Source organism: Myotis yumanensis, unplaced genomic scaffold (genome assembly GCF_028538775.1).
Source record: "Myotis yumanensis isolate MYYU_CA2020_CCGP unplaced genomic scaffold, mMyoYum1.0.hap1 SCAF_16, whole genome shotgun sequence".
In the NCBI taxonomy this organism is placed as follows: Eukaryota; Metazoa; Chordata; class Mammalia; order Chiroptera; family Vespertilionidae; genus Myotis; species Myotis yumanensis.
This window is the reverse complement of record NW_027223767.1, coordinates 5,765,656-5,784,576: the sequence shown is the minus strand read 5'-3', so window position 1 is coordinate 5,784,576 and position 18,921 is coordinate 5,765,656. Positions and strand designations below refer to the sequence as shown.

The 18,921-nt window shown below is 46.4% G+C and overlaps 1 protein-coding gene across 3 annotated transcripts in view; it reads right to left on the bottom strand.

The window, feature by feature from the left end:
* Nucleotides 1-2,471: 2,471 nt before the first annotated feature.
* Nucleotides 2,472-18,921, bottom strand: part of TEKT3 (tektin 3) — a 39,047-nt gene continuing 22,597 nt past the window's right edge. For all 3 annotated transcript variants that reach the window (XM_070393486.1, XM_070393488.1, XM_070393487.1), the window contains exons 5-8: nt 18,329-18,472; nt 15,584-15,806; nt 12,666-12,820; nt 2,472-2,791 (exon numbers count right to left, since the gene is read on the bottom strand). In XM_070393486.1, coding sequence (XP_070249587.1) covers nt 2,575-2,791; nt 12,666-12,820; nt 15,584-15,806; nt 18,329-18,472 — 739 coding nt within the window. In that variant the 3' untranslated portion in view covers nt 2,472-2,574. The remainder of the gene's footprint in view (nt 2,792-12,665; nt 12,821-15,583; nt 15,807-18,328; nt 18,473-18,921) is intronic.

Sequence of the window (18,921 nt, the reverse complement as noted above, 5' to 3'; positions counted from 1 at the left end):
CATTAGAAGCAAAGAAAGAATGACAAAACCTACAATTTTATTTCTAAAATGATATACTGAGACCACAAAAATAACTCTAATAGAGGTTTATCATGTTTTTGTCAACTCTACTAGCACTTTGAGATATTTTTTTAAAGTTGACTAACCAAGGCCTGAAAAAACTTCTAAGAAACAGAGGAAGAGGGAGATAGGTTTAATGGGCAGTGGTTAGGGCTGAGCGCAAGGAGAACACAGGCATAGGGAGAGAGATGCTAATAGGTCGGGGGCAGGGGGTGTGGGGTGCATACAAGTGGTGAAAAATCTGAGGGGGAAAGAGAGAAAACCTTTCCCTCTGGTAATCTCATATTCTAATTTCAGAGTTTCTAGATGGAGGGCTTCAAAGCTAACATGCACTCTACATCATATCAAATTGAATTCTACATTCTTAATGTAAGTTAAGACATCCTTAAAGGAATTAGCAGAAGCTATAAGAAAGAATTTTGGGAAGAGGAAGAGCTTTCCTGGTGTAACTCCAGAGGCTAAATCATAAAGGAAACACACCTTTTATTTTCTACACCAAAAACCATAAGCAAAATGAAAAGGCAAGTGGCATATAAGCATGTGCTCAAGACATATGACGAACGTATCATGACAGATACAGGGAACAAAAACTTAAGTGAAAAAAAGATAAATACCAGGGGTGTCAGGAAAATCACAAGGACAAGCCATGGGCAAAAGAAACTCAAGAGCCCAGTGTACAACCTTCTACACTTGCTTCCAAAGGATGAGATGTTCAAGCATCAAGACCATCTTCACACATAAACAGTAAAGCGAGACAGAAAGGCTTCTGGCACATGCCGACAGACAAGCCTTCTCCGGTCTGCGGGCCCGCGGGCAGAGAAGGCCCACTCTCAGGTGGGCAGCTTGACAACACAGCGGAAAAGCCTTTTAGAATGGGTCTAACTCCTGATCCAGTGACTCCATATCTATGAGCTTACCTTAAGGAAAATATTAAAAATGTTCGCAGATATCAAGAATAAATCATTGGCTACATTGTTAATCAAGAGCAAGGCATGCTATAAGTATCCAGCAATGGGAAATTGATTATAGAACACCCTGGAACCTCAGGACAATGTAATATTAAAAAGCTATTAAAATGAAGTTGTGAAAAGATGTTTAAATACGTGGAAAGGGTGCACATTAACAAGAACAAACAACACAAGTGTGTTGAGGCAAGGAAGGCTCTGAAGTGACCTGACATCTAGTGCTTTATAGGTGCTGGCTACTTTTCTAAGAACGATTCCATTTTTGAGAGAAAAATATACACAAAAACACAGAAATAAAATCTGTGCATATCAACATATCTAGTTAGTTCAAAAATGTGGAAGGTTTCTATTTTCTTTATGTGCTTACTGTATTTTCTGAAATTTCAGCTGAAATAAGTGATATTTAGTGTTTTTAGAGATTAAAAAAAAGAAGGTTTTGAAAAATCAGGTTGTGTATTAAGAGCTAATGCAATGGAAACACATAATATTTGAATAGGGAAAGGGAAATTACAAATCAGCATTGTGATCCTAAATATGTTATTAATTATGTATTTAGATATAAATATTATAATAATACATATTTGTAAACAAATATAAACATTAAAATGATCTATTTTTGCAAATAACTAGTATATACAATACAGTCACAGAAAAATGATTGGAAGCATACACAATAGAATGTTGGACACATCAGTGATTATTTTGGGTATTGGAATAGCGAGTGCTTTTCAGGAGTTTTGTGTGTGTGTATTAAACATCCTGAGAGAAAGACAGAATGTAGAACTTCCTGGAATTCAAGCCCACCCAGGGTCAAGGCCTTGGGTCACGCTGGCCCCTCAGCACTCCCTCCACATGGAAAGTACCCAGGTCCTGTGATTTGTTCAATATGCTTGCATTTCTGCCTTGTTTCTGCTGCCACCTGCCCAGATGCAACTTCCACTGCTCAGTCATGGCTTCCATAAGCCCTCTCGCTGCTCACAGATGCCCACCCATGAGTTCCCCTCACGCCTCCACCTGGGGCTGAAAGCCCCCACTGTCCCAGGCATCTTGCCTGTTGCATTCCTTCCTATACACCCTGACTTACGAACTAAATAGCTCTACTACGATCGCTCCAAATGCACTCTATGGTTTACCACCTCTGATTTTGCTCAAACTGCCCCAACTACAACACACCAGAGGCCTTGCCTTCTCTCCCTGTTGCCTTTGTGACATCGCTCAGAACCCACCATTTGTGATTCCCGCTCCTCCCTCCCAGAGAAAATCCATTTTTCCCTTCCAGCCCACTCATGTTATACAACGAATAAAAAGAGCAATACAAATAAGATTTTACCTTCTCTATTAGATGGATTGTATTTCCCTACACCCTTCCCTTAGCCCAGAAGCCCAGTAAGAGGAAATTAAGGTTTGGATGCAAACCAAAGGCTTTCCAAGACAGGAGGCTGTACATTCCATCAATGCAATCCTTTAATAAGTGAACGGATCTGCTTAGGGCTCCACAGACTCTGCTGCTACTTTCCCAGGAGTAAAGAAGCGGCTCCTGGCGGTGTCCCTAGCAGAAGCCCACCAGCCGGAGGGTGTTGGGGAAGCTCTTGCGCATCCCCATGCACTTCTCCTGGTCGATGTACAGAGTATTGGCTTTGACAGCCAGGTCATGCTCCAGGGTGGCTTTGGTGTGGACCAGAGACTGCAGGGTGTCCTCGGCCTCCCTCAGGCGCTTCTGTAGGGTCTGGATGGTGTCATCCACCTCATACACCTCGTTGACAAGGCTGCGGGAGGAAGAAGCACCCGATTAGATTAGCAGAGGTCACATTCCCAACAGTGGTTATTAGCTGAATTAAGGACGTGTGTGGTCAGTGAATTCCTATTAGAGGTGTGGCTGCTGTGCTGGAGTCCCCAGAGGCACATGGGTCACACAGTCATCACGACTACTTCATATTGCAAGACTGCAAATAGGAAGCAAGACTGGTGTGGGGCTCTAGTATCTGGCCAGGGCCACACCCATTCATTACACCCAGAACCTCAAAGGCAAAGTAGGCCTATGTTGGGGACAATAGCAAATTTTACACACACACACACACACACACACACACACTAAACTGTTAAACATTTGATTTTTTAAATAATTACTAAAAATGGAAAAAAATAAAAGCTTAGCTGGATTTTCTTACATTTATTTTATCATTGAAATTATTTTTGTAGTTAGGAAGAGGGGGATAACCAACTAGATTCAGTGACTAGAATTCCGCCCACCCTCGCCACACCCTGGTTAGGTAGAGAGAGGGATGGGTTAATGAACATGCCTCCAATTTTAATGTCCTCTCCCGCCAACAGTGCCCCAAGATAATGCTTCAAGGTCCCAGAGTAAATATACTTGTAAATGTTGAAAACTTAGTAGAACATGAAAATAATGTATAAAATCAGCTACATAAACTGTGAAACAAATTGCAGTTCCAATTAGGTTGTGATGATGAAAAAACATGACACATTTCCCATTAAAACAAAAAGGAAACTTCACAGAAAAATCTAGCATTTCCTCAAGTCCTATGAATTGATATTGTTTTAATTTTTATTTCTTTACTAGTGGACCTTTCCTAAATGTCTGTTGGTCATTTTGCATTTCTTTGGTGAATTTTCTCTCTGTCTTGTACTCCTTTTTCTACTGAGATATTTCTATTTATCTTATTCATTTGCAAAGAGCTTTCTCAGTAACAAGCACATTGATTTTTTTTGTCTGCTATGCTTGTGGCAAATGTTTCCACAATTTGTTTTTTGCCTTTTAATTTTGTGATGTTTTTGTTATATGTAAGAGTTCAGTTTTTTGTTGTTTTTTAAAATATATATTTTATTGATTTCAGAGAGAAAGGGAGATAGATAGATAGATAGATAGATAGAAACATCAATGATGAGAGAGAATCATTGATTGGCTGCCTCCTGCATGCCCCACACCGGGGATTGAGCCCACAACCTGGGCATGTGCCTTGACTGGGAATTGAACTGTGACTTCCTGGTTCATAGGTCAATGCTCAACCATTGAGACATACTGGCCAGGCAAGAGCTCAGTTTTTACTAAGCCAAATCTCTTTTTTCCTTTCTGATTTCTTCAACTGTGTTTAGTTAGAAAATATTTCTCTTCCTGAAGAGCAATTAAGAGCTCCTCTACCCACTGATTTGGCCAATAATATCCAAGGAAGATAACCATGTAGTCACTCAAGAGGAAAATAGGAAACATATTATAAAAAGATAATCTACACTAATAAAAGAGAGACATGGTAATTAGCGTACGACCGCTACCCTTTTGCTGGGCTAATCAGTGAGTATATGCAAATTAACTGTCAGCCAAGATGGCGGCCGGCAGCCAGTAACTGAAGCGAGCAGGGAGGTTTGCTTGCTTCAGTGACTGCGGACTCCAACGTTCCCTGCCTGCCGCTGAGTTGCCTCTCAGTTGCAACTCTAAGCAACTATGTACTATGTTGCAAATAAGAAGCTAAACAAAACTCCAGAAACCGGCTTTCATTCAGCCGGGCTTTAGCAACACTGTATCGATGTTTTCAGCAGCGAGGCCTCAGAGCTAAAGCTGGCCCAGAATAAAAAAAAAAAAAAGTAAACAAGAAGCGGTTGGAAGCTTCAGTCACTCGCTTCCGGAAAACAGCCCTCAGCCCCTCACCCAGACTGGCCAGGCACCGCAGTGGGGACCCCCACCCTGATCCAGGACACCCTTCAGGGCAAACCAGCCGGCCCCCACCCATGCACCAGGCCTCTATCCTATATAGTAAAAGGGTAATATGCCTCCTGGCACCGGGATCAGCGTGACAGGGGGCAGCGCCCAAACCCCCTGATCACCCTGCGGCTATGTGTGTGACAGGGGGTGGGGCCACAACCTCCCTATCCGCCCTGCTCTGTTCGTGACAGGGGAAGGCACCCCAACCCCCTGATCAGCCCTGCTCTGTGCCTGATAGGGGGGAGCTCCCCAATCCCCTGATTGCCCTGCGGCTCTGTGTTTGACAGGGTGCAGCGCACCAACCCCCTCATCGGCCCTGCTCTGTGTGTGACAGGGTGCGGCGCCCCAACCCCCCCACCCCCCACAAGCTCTGCTCTGTGTGTGACAGGGTAGAGCCATGACCTCCCCATTGGCCCTGCCCTGAGTGTGACAGGGTGCAGCACCCCAACCCCCTGATCCGTCCTGCTCTGTGTGTGACAGGGGGCGGTGCCCCAACTCCCCTATCGGCCCTACTCTGTGTATGACAGGGGGGAGCTCCTCAACCCCCTGATCGGCCCTGCTCTGTGTGTGACAGGGGGTGGCGCCGCAACCTCCCCATCTACCCTGCCTTGAGTGTGACAGGGGGCGGTGCCCCAACCCCCCAATCGGCCCTGCCCTGAGCCTGACCAGGGGCTGCACCTAGGGATTGGGCCTGCCCTCTGCCAACCGGAAGCAGGCCTAAGCCAGCAGGTCATTATCTCCCGAGGGGTCCCAGACTGCGAGAGGGCACAGGCCAGGCTGGAGGACCCCCCCCTCACTCCCCCCAGTGCACAAATTTTTGTGCACCGGGCCTCTAGTCCTATGTAATAAAAGGCTAATATGCAAATTGACCAAACAGCAGAACGACCGGTTGCTATGATGCACACTGACCACCAGGGGGCAGATGCTTAACACAGGAGCTGCCCCCTGGTGGTCAGTGTGCTCCCACAGGGGGAGCGTCGCTCATCCAGAAACTGGGCTCATGGCTGGCAAGTGCAGCGGCTGTGGCAGGAGCCTCTCCAGCCTCTGTGGCAGTGCTAAGGAGCCGCAAGCAGGCGGGTGGTAAGGACCAAGGGGTTCTGGACTTCGAGAAAGAGCAGACTGGGCTGAGGACCCCCCCTCACACTCCAGTGCATAAATATCATGCACCGGGCCTATAGTAATAATAATAATAATAATAATAATAATAATGGCAACTCATTTACCAACTACTTTATTAGTATTATATGTATAATATAGTACATATTAAATGCTACTATGTAGTAAATACATATTCTATCCTAAGTACTTTACATGATTAGACAATTTAATCCTAATAACAACACTCTGAAGTAGATACTGTGATTATCACCATTTTACAGATGAGGAAACTGAGGTACAAGGACCTCAGGTTTTGCATGAAATCCCCACCCACTGCTATTTCTTTAAAAGATATTTTATTGATTTTTTACAGAGTGGAAGGGAGAGGGACAGAGTTAGAAACATCAATGAGAGAAAAACATTGATCAGCTGCCTCCTGCACACCCCCTACTGGGGATGTGCCCACAACCAAGGTACATACCCTTGACTGGAATCGAACCCGGGACCTTCAGTCCGCAGGCCGACGCTCTATCCACTGAGCCAAACTGATTAGGGCCCCTCCCACTGCTATTAATTACCATGCTGCTTCCCTGCTTGACTCTGGTCAGTTGAAAACACAACTTCAAATTCACCAAATTTTAACCAGTTATTCAAAGTTAAGGTTCTCTTCATTTTGGGGTTCATTTATCAGTGGACTGGCGGTACATGAGATTAATTAAAATATAGCAATATAAAGAGGGCAGTGACAATGAACAAAAGGGATGTGGACATCCCTAAAGACAAAAAAAGATTTTGTGATCATAGAAAAAATATTCAGACCATATTAAAATCATTATACCAAGGCAATTTAATAGCTTCCCAGAACTTTGCAACTGGAAAATCAATGTGAAAGGTCATGGAGCCTAGCTTCCTTGTTTTACAGATGAGGAAATTAGGCCCAGAGAACTGGTGAACTGCCTTTTAGGGGCCCTCGGCCACGTGTGTTTATAGCTGCACACAACAGGAAGCTAAGAGGAAGTGAGGAGACTCTGTGGCCATATGAAGAGCTAGGTCTCTGAGCTCCCTATGAGAAAAGGACAGAAGCAGAGACCAGGATATTGGCCTCGACACACTGGACCCCTTTCGGTGAGACCACCTCATTTCTACCTGTAATCCCCAAAGTGTAGGGTTGCCCCATAATAAACAGGATGCCCAGTTAAATCTGAATTTCAGATGCACGTGTAATTTTTAATTATAAGTATTTCTTAATTGTGGTAAAACACACATAACAAACATTTTACCATCTTGAGTATTTTTAACTCTGCAGCCATCACCACCATCTACTCACAGAGCCCTCCCCATCTTGCAAAATGGAAACTCTGCCTCCATTCAACACAAACTCCCCATTCTCCTCCTCCCACCCCTGGCCTCCACCTTCCTACCCTCTGTCTCTATGAATTGTAGGGACCTCATATGTGTGGAGTCACAGTGTTTGTCTTCTGTGACTGGCTTACTTCACTTGGCATAGTGTTCTCGAGGTCAGTCCATGTGGGGTAGCAGGTGCCTGAATTCCCTTCCTTTTTAAGGCTGAATAATACTTAGTGTAAGTATTTTCACTTTGCATAAGTATTTATAGTTTATTGCATGGACTCTTTGGGGTATATATACTGAAAAATTAATCATTATTTATCTGAAATTCAAATTTAACTGGCTGTCCTGTTTTAATTTGCAAAATCTGGCAACCTGCCACAGGGCCAGTATAATGTCAGGCCCCACGTGGGCTCTCACAGCCTGTTATGATTATTAAAATGGCACCAAAGTAACAATTTTTTTTCTACTCAAAATCCATCATGCATGCCTTTCCTACAGGAGAAGTGTAATCTTATTTAAGGAGTTGCACAAATCACAGTTGTTGTTGAGGTTGGGGGTGAGAGGGTGGAGAGGCCAAGAGAGGGAGCCTCATTTTGTATTCTGAATAGATCTGTAGTATTTGAATTTATTTTAAAATCAGAATAACCACACACAAAAAACACACACACACACAAACACACACAACTTTTGGGAAAAAAGTAAGCAAGATGAAAAGTGTGACATAAAAGTATAACGAAATAATTTCTTCACAGTGTTATGTTGTATTGAGTAGTAGAATATGACAAAATGAGAGGAAAAAATATTAATGTCAAATAATACCATATGCTATAGCCAGATGACAAAATAGTATGCAAGCAATGTTTACAACAACAACAGCAACCTTGTGCTTGCCATGGGGAAGGAAGCACAGTGCTGGTTGAGGGTCAGGATATTAAATCTACATGCAGAAAGATTCCAGTTTTGTTCTTGTGTTTGGTGGCAAATAGGACAAATAGCTAACATTGCTTATTCCTTTACGGCCAAAGAATTAAGGATAGTTTTTATTTCTTATTTCATTTTCTGATATTTCTATCATGAACTAATACTATTCTTAAATGCAGAAAGAAAACAATAAATATTTTTCAAAAAGGAAACACAATTTTGAGGGACTTGACCTCTCTTTGACCTTCAGAGAGGTTTCTGACATGACTCAGCTGACCTACACAACTGGGAGCATACCTTTCACTTGGACAGTGCAACCATCACACCATGACCCTTTCACAAACTCCGGGAGGGTCCCACCACGCCCTTGTGCTGGGCTCACCCTTCTTGCTGGCCATGCTAGGGTGTGGCTGGCCCAGGCCTACGCCGGGCATGGAGCAGGTGGGCCCCCAGCACCCAAGCCACCTGTGTGTCCCATGCCAGGCAATGGCAATGTCATCCTGAGGATGCTGAAACAAAACCCTCTGATGATCGTGACCCACTCTCTTCCTCATAGCCCATCCCTCACTCATAGTCCTGTTATTCCGTCTCCCAGAGAGCCTCACATGTGCCACAGAGTCCTCCCCTGTGCTCTGTTGGCATGCCCTGGAACGTGCCTGCTGTCCCTGACCTCAGCGCCTTCATCCTTCCCATCCCCTCAGCCCAGCACTTTACCTACCACGCACCAGCCCCATCTGCTAATGTGTGCCGTCCTCAAAGCCCAGAGGAACAGACTTCTTCTCACGTCCACAGTGTGGGTGTTCCAGGAGCACCAGCGCCCTGAGCCCATCTTGCTTGAGGCTGAATCCAGCAGCCCCTCTCGCAGTTGACAGGCATGCAAAACATGCTTGTTGGATGAGGACCAACTTCAATGTACTAAGTTAGGAAGGTAACAGTGAGAGGTGGGGCACTACCCAGAGGTCCAAGTCTACAAGGTCTTTCAAGAACAAGAACCAGACCCCAAGTGATGGAGACTGTGCTGGAGGGAGCCTGAAGGAGCCAAGAGGGGGCCTGGAGGCGCCTGGAGGGGCCAAGAGGGGGCCTGGAGGCGCCTGGAGGGAGCCTGGAGGGGCCTGGAGGGGCCTGGAGGTTCAGCTTCCCATCCACCTGCAGGCAGCCTGAGAAGAGGAAGGACACTGCAAAGCCCCCACCCCCCACCCCTGGCCCCAGGCTCATAGAAGCAGCAACAAGCCATGAGAAATATCCATGCCACGCATCTTCTTTCATCTTAGACCCTGTGCCTGTATTTTTACTCTCATTGGGGAGGGACAGAATGGAAACTTCAGTGTTAAGCTTCTCCCAGTCTGGGATTACTAAACACAAAACCGGAGAACTGATAAAGAGCATGTTTTGTTGTTGTTTAGATCATGTTGGATTGAAACTAAGTCTTTTGTGAGGACCCCAGAGTATAAAATATCACCAGGAGAGAAGCAGGCCTCCCGGGAGGCTGCTACACAGCCGGCGATGGGCTCCGTGCCCAGGCCTGTGTATGGTCACACTGGGCCTGCTTCTCATCTCCACCACCCCTGCGCCCTGCCTCTGCCTTCAAAAGGAACTGTGAACCCCAAGGAACAGGAAGATATATGAATATTTACTCCTCGCAGCCAAACAATAGTCTAGTGGAAGATCTATCTGAGGGAATTTTGAAAATATACACATTAAAATATCAGGGTTTTTTTTTTTTTTTTTTTTTTTTTTTTTTTTTTTTTTTAAGGAATTTAAGGCACATTGAAAGTAGGCAGTTAACACCCTGTGCCCCATTGCTGTGTGAACCCAGACAGCAGGAGGCCACCCTCCCTCCACCTGCGCCATCAGGGACACACTCCCTCCCTCACGCACACTTCACTCTGGTTCCTGTTCTTGCAGATCACAAGGAGCTGTCCTGCCGAAACCTCTCATAACTTTTGGGGAATTACAGAATTGAAAAACATTTGCATTCAAATACAAATAAAGCGACCGTAGTTAAAAAAATGTATCAAGATTATTTAAGTGAAGTGGAGCCTGGTCTGGCCTGCTGCCAACGATGCCAAGAATGTTTACAATTACTTTTGAAAGAACCCATTTAGAACATTTTAAATGAAAATAAAGGTCTTGAAATGAAAACAGCAATTTTTCTCAGTCCTCACTCCTTTGAGTTTGTGGGCTTATTTTTTCTTCTACTGGCGGGCCAACGGGCTGCTTTCAGAATGATCAGTGGAAGAGGAAAAATACTCCCCTCCCCCAATAATAATCCTAAATTCCTCTGTTGTTACTCTGGAACCATATTTTTGGCAATGCTATTTTAACAAGAAATCTTTATGGAAACAAAAGCAGGTTTTGTCCTGAAGCCAGCGAAGGAGCAAGGGAAGTAGACATACTACAAAGTCGACAGGACGTCAGGAAAAACAGCTCTGCGTGGCTGTGAAGGAGGAAAAGAGTGAAAGCCATTCAGCGCCAGGGAGCCGCTGTGAATGCCCCTGTTGTTTGTCAGGCCAGCCCACCACTCCAAACCCTTTCGGAGAGCACCCGGCTTGTGCTCCTGTGCTCGCAGTCTGAATATCACCGCCACTGGTGAGGACGCGGGAAAGCTGCTCAGAGCATGAAACCTCAGTTCGGCTTCTCTTAATCATATCTGGATGAAGCCACAATCTGTGCCCCAGCCCTAACTGGCCAGATGAGTGTGCTCTCCCGGAGCGCAGTCACTGCACACTGGCCATCGGGCCCACCTGGCTTCTGGAGGGAGCGCAGCCTGCCCTAAATAACGGGCTCTGTACCAGAGGGGCTCCAGGGAACTCCCTTTGAGAAGCATGTAGTCGGCTGAACTCCTCTGTGGCTATGGCCTCAGACAACAGCTCCCCTGGGAGAAATGCAGTCATCTATCTGCATGCCTTCTCATACGTGCTGCTTAGCATCTGACACAGACCCCCAGGCTGTGTGTGCTGAGTGACAACCTCCTCCTTGGCTCTTGGCCTCATCCTCCTCTCATCCTTGTGAGAGAGATGAGGATGCAGTACTTGCGTTGCTGACTCACCCACACGGGCATTAAGGTCAGAGGAGGTCAGCTACGTGGCAGGGGAAGGTGAAAACAGCCCAGTGTGGAAGCTGGGGGAGCAGACGCAAACAGCTTGCTTGGATTCACACTGTGGCTCTCCTTGTACCACCAGGTGCCACATGCACCAAGTCACTCAATCCACTTCTGCCGCAGTTCCCTGATTTGTAACCTGAAGATAATGAATGAGGGGAGGTGAGTGCTCAGGACAGGGGCCAGCGCAGAGTGAGATCACGGGTGGCGCAGCTGCTATTACTGCCTCCATCACCCTCTGTATTGTTACTTTCATCATCGTTGGCCCCACGAAGATCACTCTTTCCTTTCCCTCCAGACAACCCACAGTCTCTTTGGTGAAGCTTAGGGTCGTTTTACCCCTTGGATAAAGCCTGAGGGATGACATGGGAATTCTGTCCTGGGCCAGAGACAACGACTGCTGGCATCTCTCCCCAGAAACAGCTCTGGACTTCAGGGCTCTCCCTCTGCTCCTGCAGTGGCTTCGCCTCTGCAAAGAAGCGTTTGTGGCCAAAGAATAGCAACAATGAAATCCAGAGAGAAAAGGCAGAAGCAGGCATTTGGAAATTAGAAATAAAGCCAGAATTAAGGGGGGATACTGGACCCTGGCCAATCACTTACAAGCCCATCCTAAAAGGAGTCTTCAAAGTTAAAATGGTAATAAATACATGCAGTGTTTAGTAGATAAACTCTGGTGTCAGATTCCTCTGGCCGTGTATTGATGAAGACCAGATGGTCTCAATTTCTACTGAGAACAGAACGAGCTGAAATGACCCTAAAACTCTTTAGGGGTCTTAGAGGATCATGAAGATGCTCTTAATGTCAAGAGCAGATGTATTAACCCCCAGAAGAGGCCAAAGAGAGCAAATGGGCAAGAGCAGAGAGAAGGGGTCAGTGGAATTGTAATGCAGGTCCCTTTTCTGACAAGTCTCAGGCACTTAGAATAAATACACAGCAAACCAACACACTCTGCCATGCATAGTGAGGTGTTCTGGATACTCCAGACAACTCCAGAAGCTGAGGAACCCCAAATCCACCTTGGCCTCTCTGAATGAGGCCAACTGTTTATCACTTTTTGTGTGTGTAATGTTGATATCTGTTCCTTTTTTTAAAAAAAAAAACTATGGTAAAATATACATACAGAATGTATCATCTCCATTACTTCTAAGTGCACAGTTCAGTGGCATTAAGTGCATTCACATGCTATGCGTCCAACCACCAACATCCGTCTTAAGAACTCTTATCAAACTCCGTGAACTGAACTCCGTGAATCGAACTCTGTGGGCATTGGACACCAGCTCCCATTATCAATGCTTACAGAAGCCCCGGCAATGAGCATCACTGTGCTTTCTCATTAGGTGCCTTGTGTGTTCGCAGAGAGCGCTTTCCTGAAGAACGCGGAGCCAGGCAGGCTGGTGCACTGTCCCAAAGGGCCCGGCTTTCCCCCTACAGAGGTGCCCCCCTCCCCGCTCACCGCAGCTGGGCCATATCTCTGCAGAGCTCGATGTTTGGTCTCCTCGTCCGCTCGTCCAGCCTGGTCTGGGCCACCTTCAGGAAGGCAGACTTGTCCTTGATGGCCTTCCGGATGGATTCTATAGTCATTTCAGTCTGGAAAATCTCCTGCAGTGTCTGTAGAGAGAGAAGCGAATGCCCGATGCCTAGCTGTGCGTGCCTCCCACCTGCTCTTCCTCCTGCCTGTCCATAGAGGGTGGCCCACCTGCCTCCTGGGATGAGGAGGTGGGTTCCCTGAGCACACCTGCCCCCTCCAGTCCCAGTCCCAGTCCCAGTCCCAGTCCCAGTCCCAGTTTCAGGCCCAGCCCCAGGGAGCCTGTGCTGGGCAGCTCTCTCTCTTCCTGCCCTGGAGAGCTGACTGCACACGTCTTCCTGACCCCCGATTTGGGGGACATCAGCCAGGGTAGTAATTTATGTCAAATATGCAAATGCTATAAATCAGAGCTTTTTTCCCCCAGAAAACCAGTTTCTAATTTTTTTTTTTTTTTGGCTACTTCACCTGTTGTAACTGAGAAAAGTGAGGCTGTGAGGTTTGAGTGGCCCTAACTTCCCTCCTCACCTCACTTGGTCCTCCCCTCTTCTCTTCTGCTCTCTCTGCTCACTAACCTCACAGGGATGTCTTCCTGCTGGTGGGGATTTGTCTTGAAGCAAATCGAGGTCAAGCTTCAGGGAGTCTCAGTTGCAAGGGGATAGGGGGACACTGGCAGTTTTGTAGTCCTAACTTTATAACCTTTATTCTTAAAGAGACACCCCCACCACCACCACCACATAAACCTGGCCCTCTCCCTGGGTCTCCTCTATGGAGTGAGCCCCCCTCTAAGCTCTGAACACCCTCCCTCCTCCTCCAGTGCAGACCTCTGCACTCCCATTTCTCCACAGCCCCTCCCATCACTCTCCCACTTCCCCTGCCCATTCCTTCCTCCTGAGACACACCCAAGTACCACCCAATTCCTTTAAATCTGTCTGTCTACCACCACACTCGCCCAGGCCCAGTGGGTGCTGCCAGCAGGTGCTGTCTCCCCAGGCTCACTGTCACGTGCTCACTCCCTGCCTGCACTTCCTGCTCACCCTACTCAGTGGCCACGGAACTGTCTCTGGCCGAGTGGCCCTCATGAGACTGTGCCCTCAAATCCATGGGCCTTTCTGATGGCCCCCTCCCCTTAAACCATCACCTGCCATAGTTTCTCTGGCCAACTGCTGTCCTAATTACTTGTCATTCTAACTCTCCCTGCTCACTTCCAGTGCAAGGTACTGTCCCCAGACCATCCTCTGCTACACCCTTTCTCCGGTCCCCTACCGAGCTCTCACATAATCGCATGGATTCAGCGCTTGTGTACCCCAGGAACTCTTAAATCTGTCCCCTAATCTGTGACACCGCCCCCCCAAGCCCCAGCAACCTCTGCCCTGTCCCTACACCAAGGCCCTGCTCCGGAGCTCCTGCCTCTCATCACTGCAGACAACTGCTGCTTCTGCTAAACACATTCTCTCTGTAGCTCGGAGGGCTTCATTCTGCACCTTTCTGAAGCAACTCATCATTTTCTACGTACATGTCTTGTCTCACTGTGAGATACAAGATGGCAAGGTCGACGCGTCATTCACACGTGTATACCCTCAAGTGCCTGCCTTGAATGTAGCTTTGATAAGCTGAATTCTACCCTCTCCACCACCCTCCCCCAAATTCATTTGTTAAAGTCTAACCCCTAGTACCTCAGGATTTGACTGTATTTGGAGATGTGACTAAGTAAAAGTTCTAATCCAATGTGACTGGTGTCCTTATGAGAAGAGGAGATTAGGACACAGCCACATGCAGAGGGAAGACCGTGTGAGGACACGGGGAGAAGGAGGCCGGAGGAAACCACCTTACTGACACCTCGACCTCAGACTTCTAGCCTCCAGACTGTGAGACAACGAATCCCTGCTGTGTGAGCCCCTGGGCCTCTGATGCCTTGTTTGGCAGCCCCAGCAGACTAACACAGGAGTAAGTAAAGTTTGGGGAACTAAGGGACTCCATCGCATCAGTCTTCTAAAAGGCCTCCAAAGGCTTCTTACTGTCCCAAGGATACCTTTCCATAAATGTCTACAGTCTGGGGACAAAAACTGCATTTTATGCTCCGTTCTGCCCTTCACAGGCGGTAGCACACTCTCTGACTCAATAAGTGTGTGTTGCCCGAAGAAAGCACCCCAAGGAGGAAGGACACCTCACTGGATCCTGAGAACATGGGGCCCTCCAGGGGCTAACATCACTCCCAAGTGACATGACAGACTTGTAAAGTTCTTAAAGAAGGAACTGACAACAGCTGCAGCATAACCCACAGACACAACACGGGCTCCAAGGCTGACACCAAGCAAAGAAGAGCTCCTTGATTATCTTGAAACATGAATTCTGATGGAGCCCTTCATTTTATTGTCCTTGTAAAACTTGTACACTTAGAGCACTTAAAAAGCTCAATATCAGAAACACTTTGAACCACCTAATAATTTCCAGTGTTTGGTTTTGTATTCAAGAAAAAACAAGTGCCTGAAATAATTCAATAGAAAACATTCCTACCATATGTTCTAATAATAAGTTCACTTCCTAGTTACATACAGCAATTCATTAAGTTTTAATAATATTTTTGTTTCTGTTAAAAATACTAGGAAGAGCTTATTACATAGTGCATTCTTTGTGTTCTCAAAGCCAGTGGATTCCTATTTCCATCTTGACACCTGACTGTCTTGCTAAAATAAATGGTGCACTTTGTACTGTTTTTAATTTCTCTTCGTCTGTAGGGCCAGGAGGCGTGTGCCTCCTTGCCGCTCTCTGGGTGGTGAGCGCCCTGGTCCCAGCGCCCCTGCAACGCCCATCAGCTCAGCTGAGGGCACCACCGGGGCTGGACTTACCTTTGCTAAGTGAACCTGAATCTTGTTCTTAGCATCGGCAGTCTCAGCAATGCGATTAGTTAAGGCCAAGTTTACTTTGTTGAACTGATTCCACATCTCATTTGCAGCCACGACCAAGAGGTTTTGAATGTCGTCTCTTAGTTTGGCTGAGGCTGCTCGTTCACTCTGAGAGCGAAGAAGATTGTCGTCTGTGAATTTGGCCCACGACTCTGGCACTGAGACCCTGGACAAAGGAAGGAGAGCCAGACAACGGTGACAATGATGAACTGGCCATCGTCCATCCTGCTCAAGAGAACCCGTACACTGATCCCGGCGTGAGTGCCCAGAATGCAAACATCAGAGCAAAGCTTAATTTAAATTTTTCTTAATTGCTCCATATTTTACTGCTAGCCAATTTTCTATAAACCCAAACCACAAACTGACTCCTTTGCTAGTTTTGAGGAGAAAAAAAGGATTGGTGGAGTGTAAGGGTAGTAGGTTCATTACAAATGTGTCACACCGCTTAGTAAGCATATAAAAATATTCCACATCAGGAATAACCAAATAAGTAAGAAAAACAATGATATATTAATAAGCCTCTTATCAAAAGGCAAAGAGTGAAGAGAATAATGATTTTCTGGTGAACTGTGGAGAGAAACTCATCTTCTGCAGGTAGGAACGCTGACCTGGTGCAACCACGGAGGAGGGTAAAAAGTCAATGAACACGAGATCCTTTCGAATGCATATAACCCAGAAAGGTCACATCTAGAAATATTTTTATGGAGACATAATTAACATATAATATTGTATTGGTTTTAGGCATGCAACATATTGATTTGATAATGTATATATAGCAAAATGATGGGCACACTGAGTATAGTTAATATCCATCACCATACACAATTACACATTTTTTCTTGTGATGAGAACTGAAGATTTGAAGTCTTAGCAACTTTCACATATACATACAGTATCAACTATGTCACTCTGTCCTACACAGCGTCCCCAGAGCTGAAACTGCGGACACGTCATGTATGTCCACAGGTCCCCGCACAGGGGCAATGCTAACCCTAACCGTCTGCTATTCCAAGGCGAATGTGTGCTGATAAAGCAAAGAGTGTCTAAACTTACCCCAAGGAAAATGTTCCCAAAGATGTATATGTGAGGGCCATTTTCAGCAATATTTATGCCAATCCCTGGAACCCTGGAAACAGCCTGATGCTTCAAGGTAAAACTGAGTGAATTATGGTACATTAAAAAAATAAATAACCCTTATAGCATGCAAGCTCATGTTGCAGAAGAATATTTCCACAAACAATGTTTTGGATATATCATGAGCTGACTACTCAGGTATGCTACTCAAGCTGCGTGTATGAAATACCATTACTTAAAAGCATAACTCTATGTCCACATGCATGGGAATGTATTTGAAGGACTGACGATTAATTGTTAACATTGGTATCTCTGGATAGTAGGTTCATGGGTGACATTTCTGTACTTGTTGGTGTGATAAGATATCAAACAAGACACTTACTGGTGGCTAGAGGTTTTAGCTCAGGCTCCAGTGACCCTAAATGACACCCTATCTACTCCATACTCTGTCATTCTACAAGAGGTGGCTAAGAGTGCATGCTGTAAATAGACGCCCTGTATAGAGGGCTATGTGGTCAGAGTGAGTGGTTTCAGGGCAGCCCACCCACCCCTGGGGAAGCAGAGGAAGACACTTCCTGCTCACGTCCAGCCAAGTCAGAGGCACTGCGGGGGTCCCCTTAGAACACAGAGTCTGAATCTGAGTCACAACCCTGAACCTAACAGTCAGCGCTGGTGCTGCTGCTCTACAGGGTCACTAAGAGAGGGGCTGCTTTGGGGTGACCAGCCCACAGGAGAGAACCCATTTGGGTAGGGGACATGAGTGTGGGAAAGAGCACAAGGGAACTATTAGGGTGATAGAAGTATTTTTTAAATATATCTTTATTGATTTCAGAGAGGAAGGAAGAGGGAGAGAGATAGAAACATCAATGATGAAAGAGAATCACCAACCAGCTGCCTCCTACATGCCCCCTACTGAGGATTGAGCCCACAGCCCAGGCATGTGCCCTTGACCAGAATAGAACCTGGGACCCTTTAGTCCTAAGGCGAACACTCTATCCACTGAGCCAAACCAGCTAGGGCAATGGAAGTATTCTTCATCTAAACTATGGTCATGGTTACATAAAAATAGAAACCTGTCAAAATTCATCAAAATGTACACTTACACTGAATACATTGATTGTAGGTGAATTTCACCTCAATCGAGTTGACTATTTTCAAATGATTGGAAAAGACCATGAACCCAAGATTGCATGCCAGAGCCCAGCAAAGCAACCATGGACAGACCACGTTCAACCATCAGTGGTAATAAAAATAACACCAGTAAGCTGTTTTCAACCTACACCCCACTGAGTCCCGGGCATCGGACACAGGCGGCACTTTCCTTTATGTTTAGCTGTGTTTTCTAGGCTTCCTACATCAGGAAGTGCTCCTTCCATAGGTAAGAATCTGAAGAACAAACATTGTTTTCCAAAAGAATACAGGTTGTAAGTGCCAAGGCCCGACTGCGAACACGCAGTGACTAGACTGGACACTTGTCCAGCAGGTCAGGGGTGGCCGTTCCCTTCCCACGCCTCCCCACGGCTCCCATTTTAACCTGTCAGCTGCATCACTTTGAAAGAAGAGAGAACACAGTAAATAACATCAAAATCAGGAAGTGGTGTGTGCCCTACTTACGTCGCATCCACCCTCTCCACTCCGCGAAAGTAGCTGACGCCATCCGAGGTGTTTCGCAGGTGGTGGCACTTGTCGTCGATCCGGTGTGCCACCTGCTTGTCATGCAGGTCCTTCTCCAGCTCATGCTGGGACGCTCTGTTCGCTCTATAACACAGAGGAGGACACGGAGCTTCAAGTTCAGGGAGCAATTTCATAAGAAGGAGAGGAACTGTCCTCTGTGCTGAGATCCACCCACTACTGCTTCCCAGGTCTCTCCTTTTCCATACCATGTCCAACTTTTCCATTACAAGAAGCCTTCCCTGAACATGGCCAAGCATGTGAGAAATTATAACCCTGCCCTTCATGCCCCTCCCATGGCTAGGAGAGAAGATGTGCACATAGACAGGAGTCAAGTATTTGGAGCCCTAGGACTGGGGCCCATCTTCTTAAAATACAAATTGTTCCAGAGAGGACCCTGACTTAGAGGAACCTGTCCACACCTGCACTGCCCTGTCTGTCTCCCTCCTCAACTCCTCCCCCAGCCCCCTTCCCCACTGTCAAAATCAACCTCCAGGGCAGGAGTCAGTGCTTGGAAGAGTCGGATGGGTGGGCTC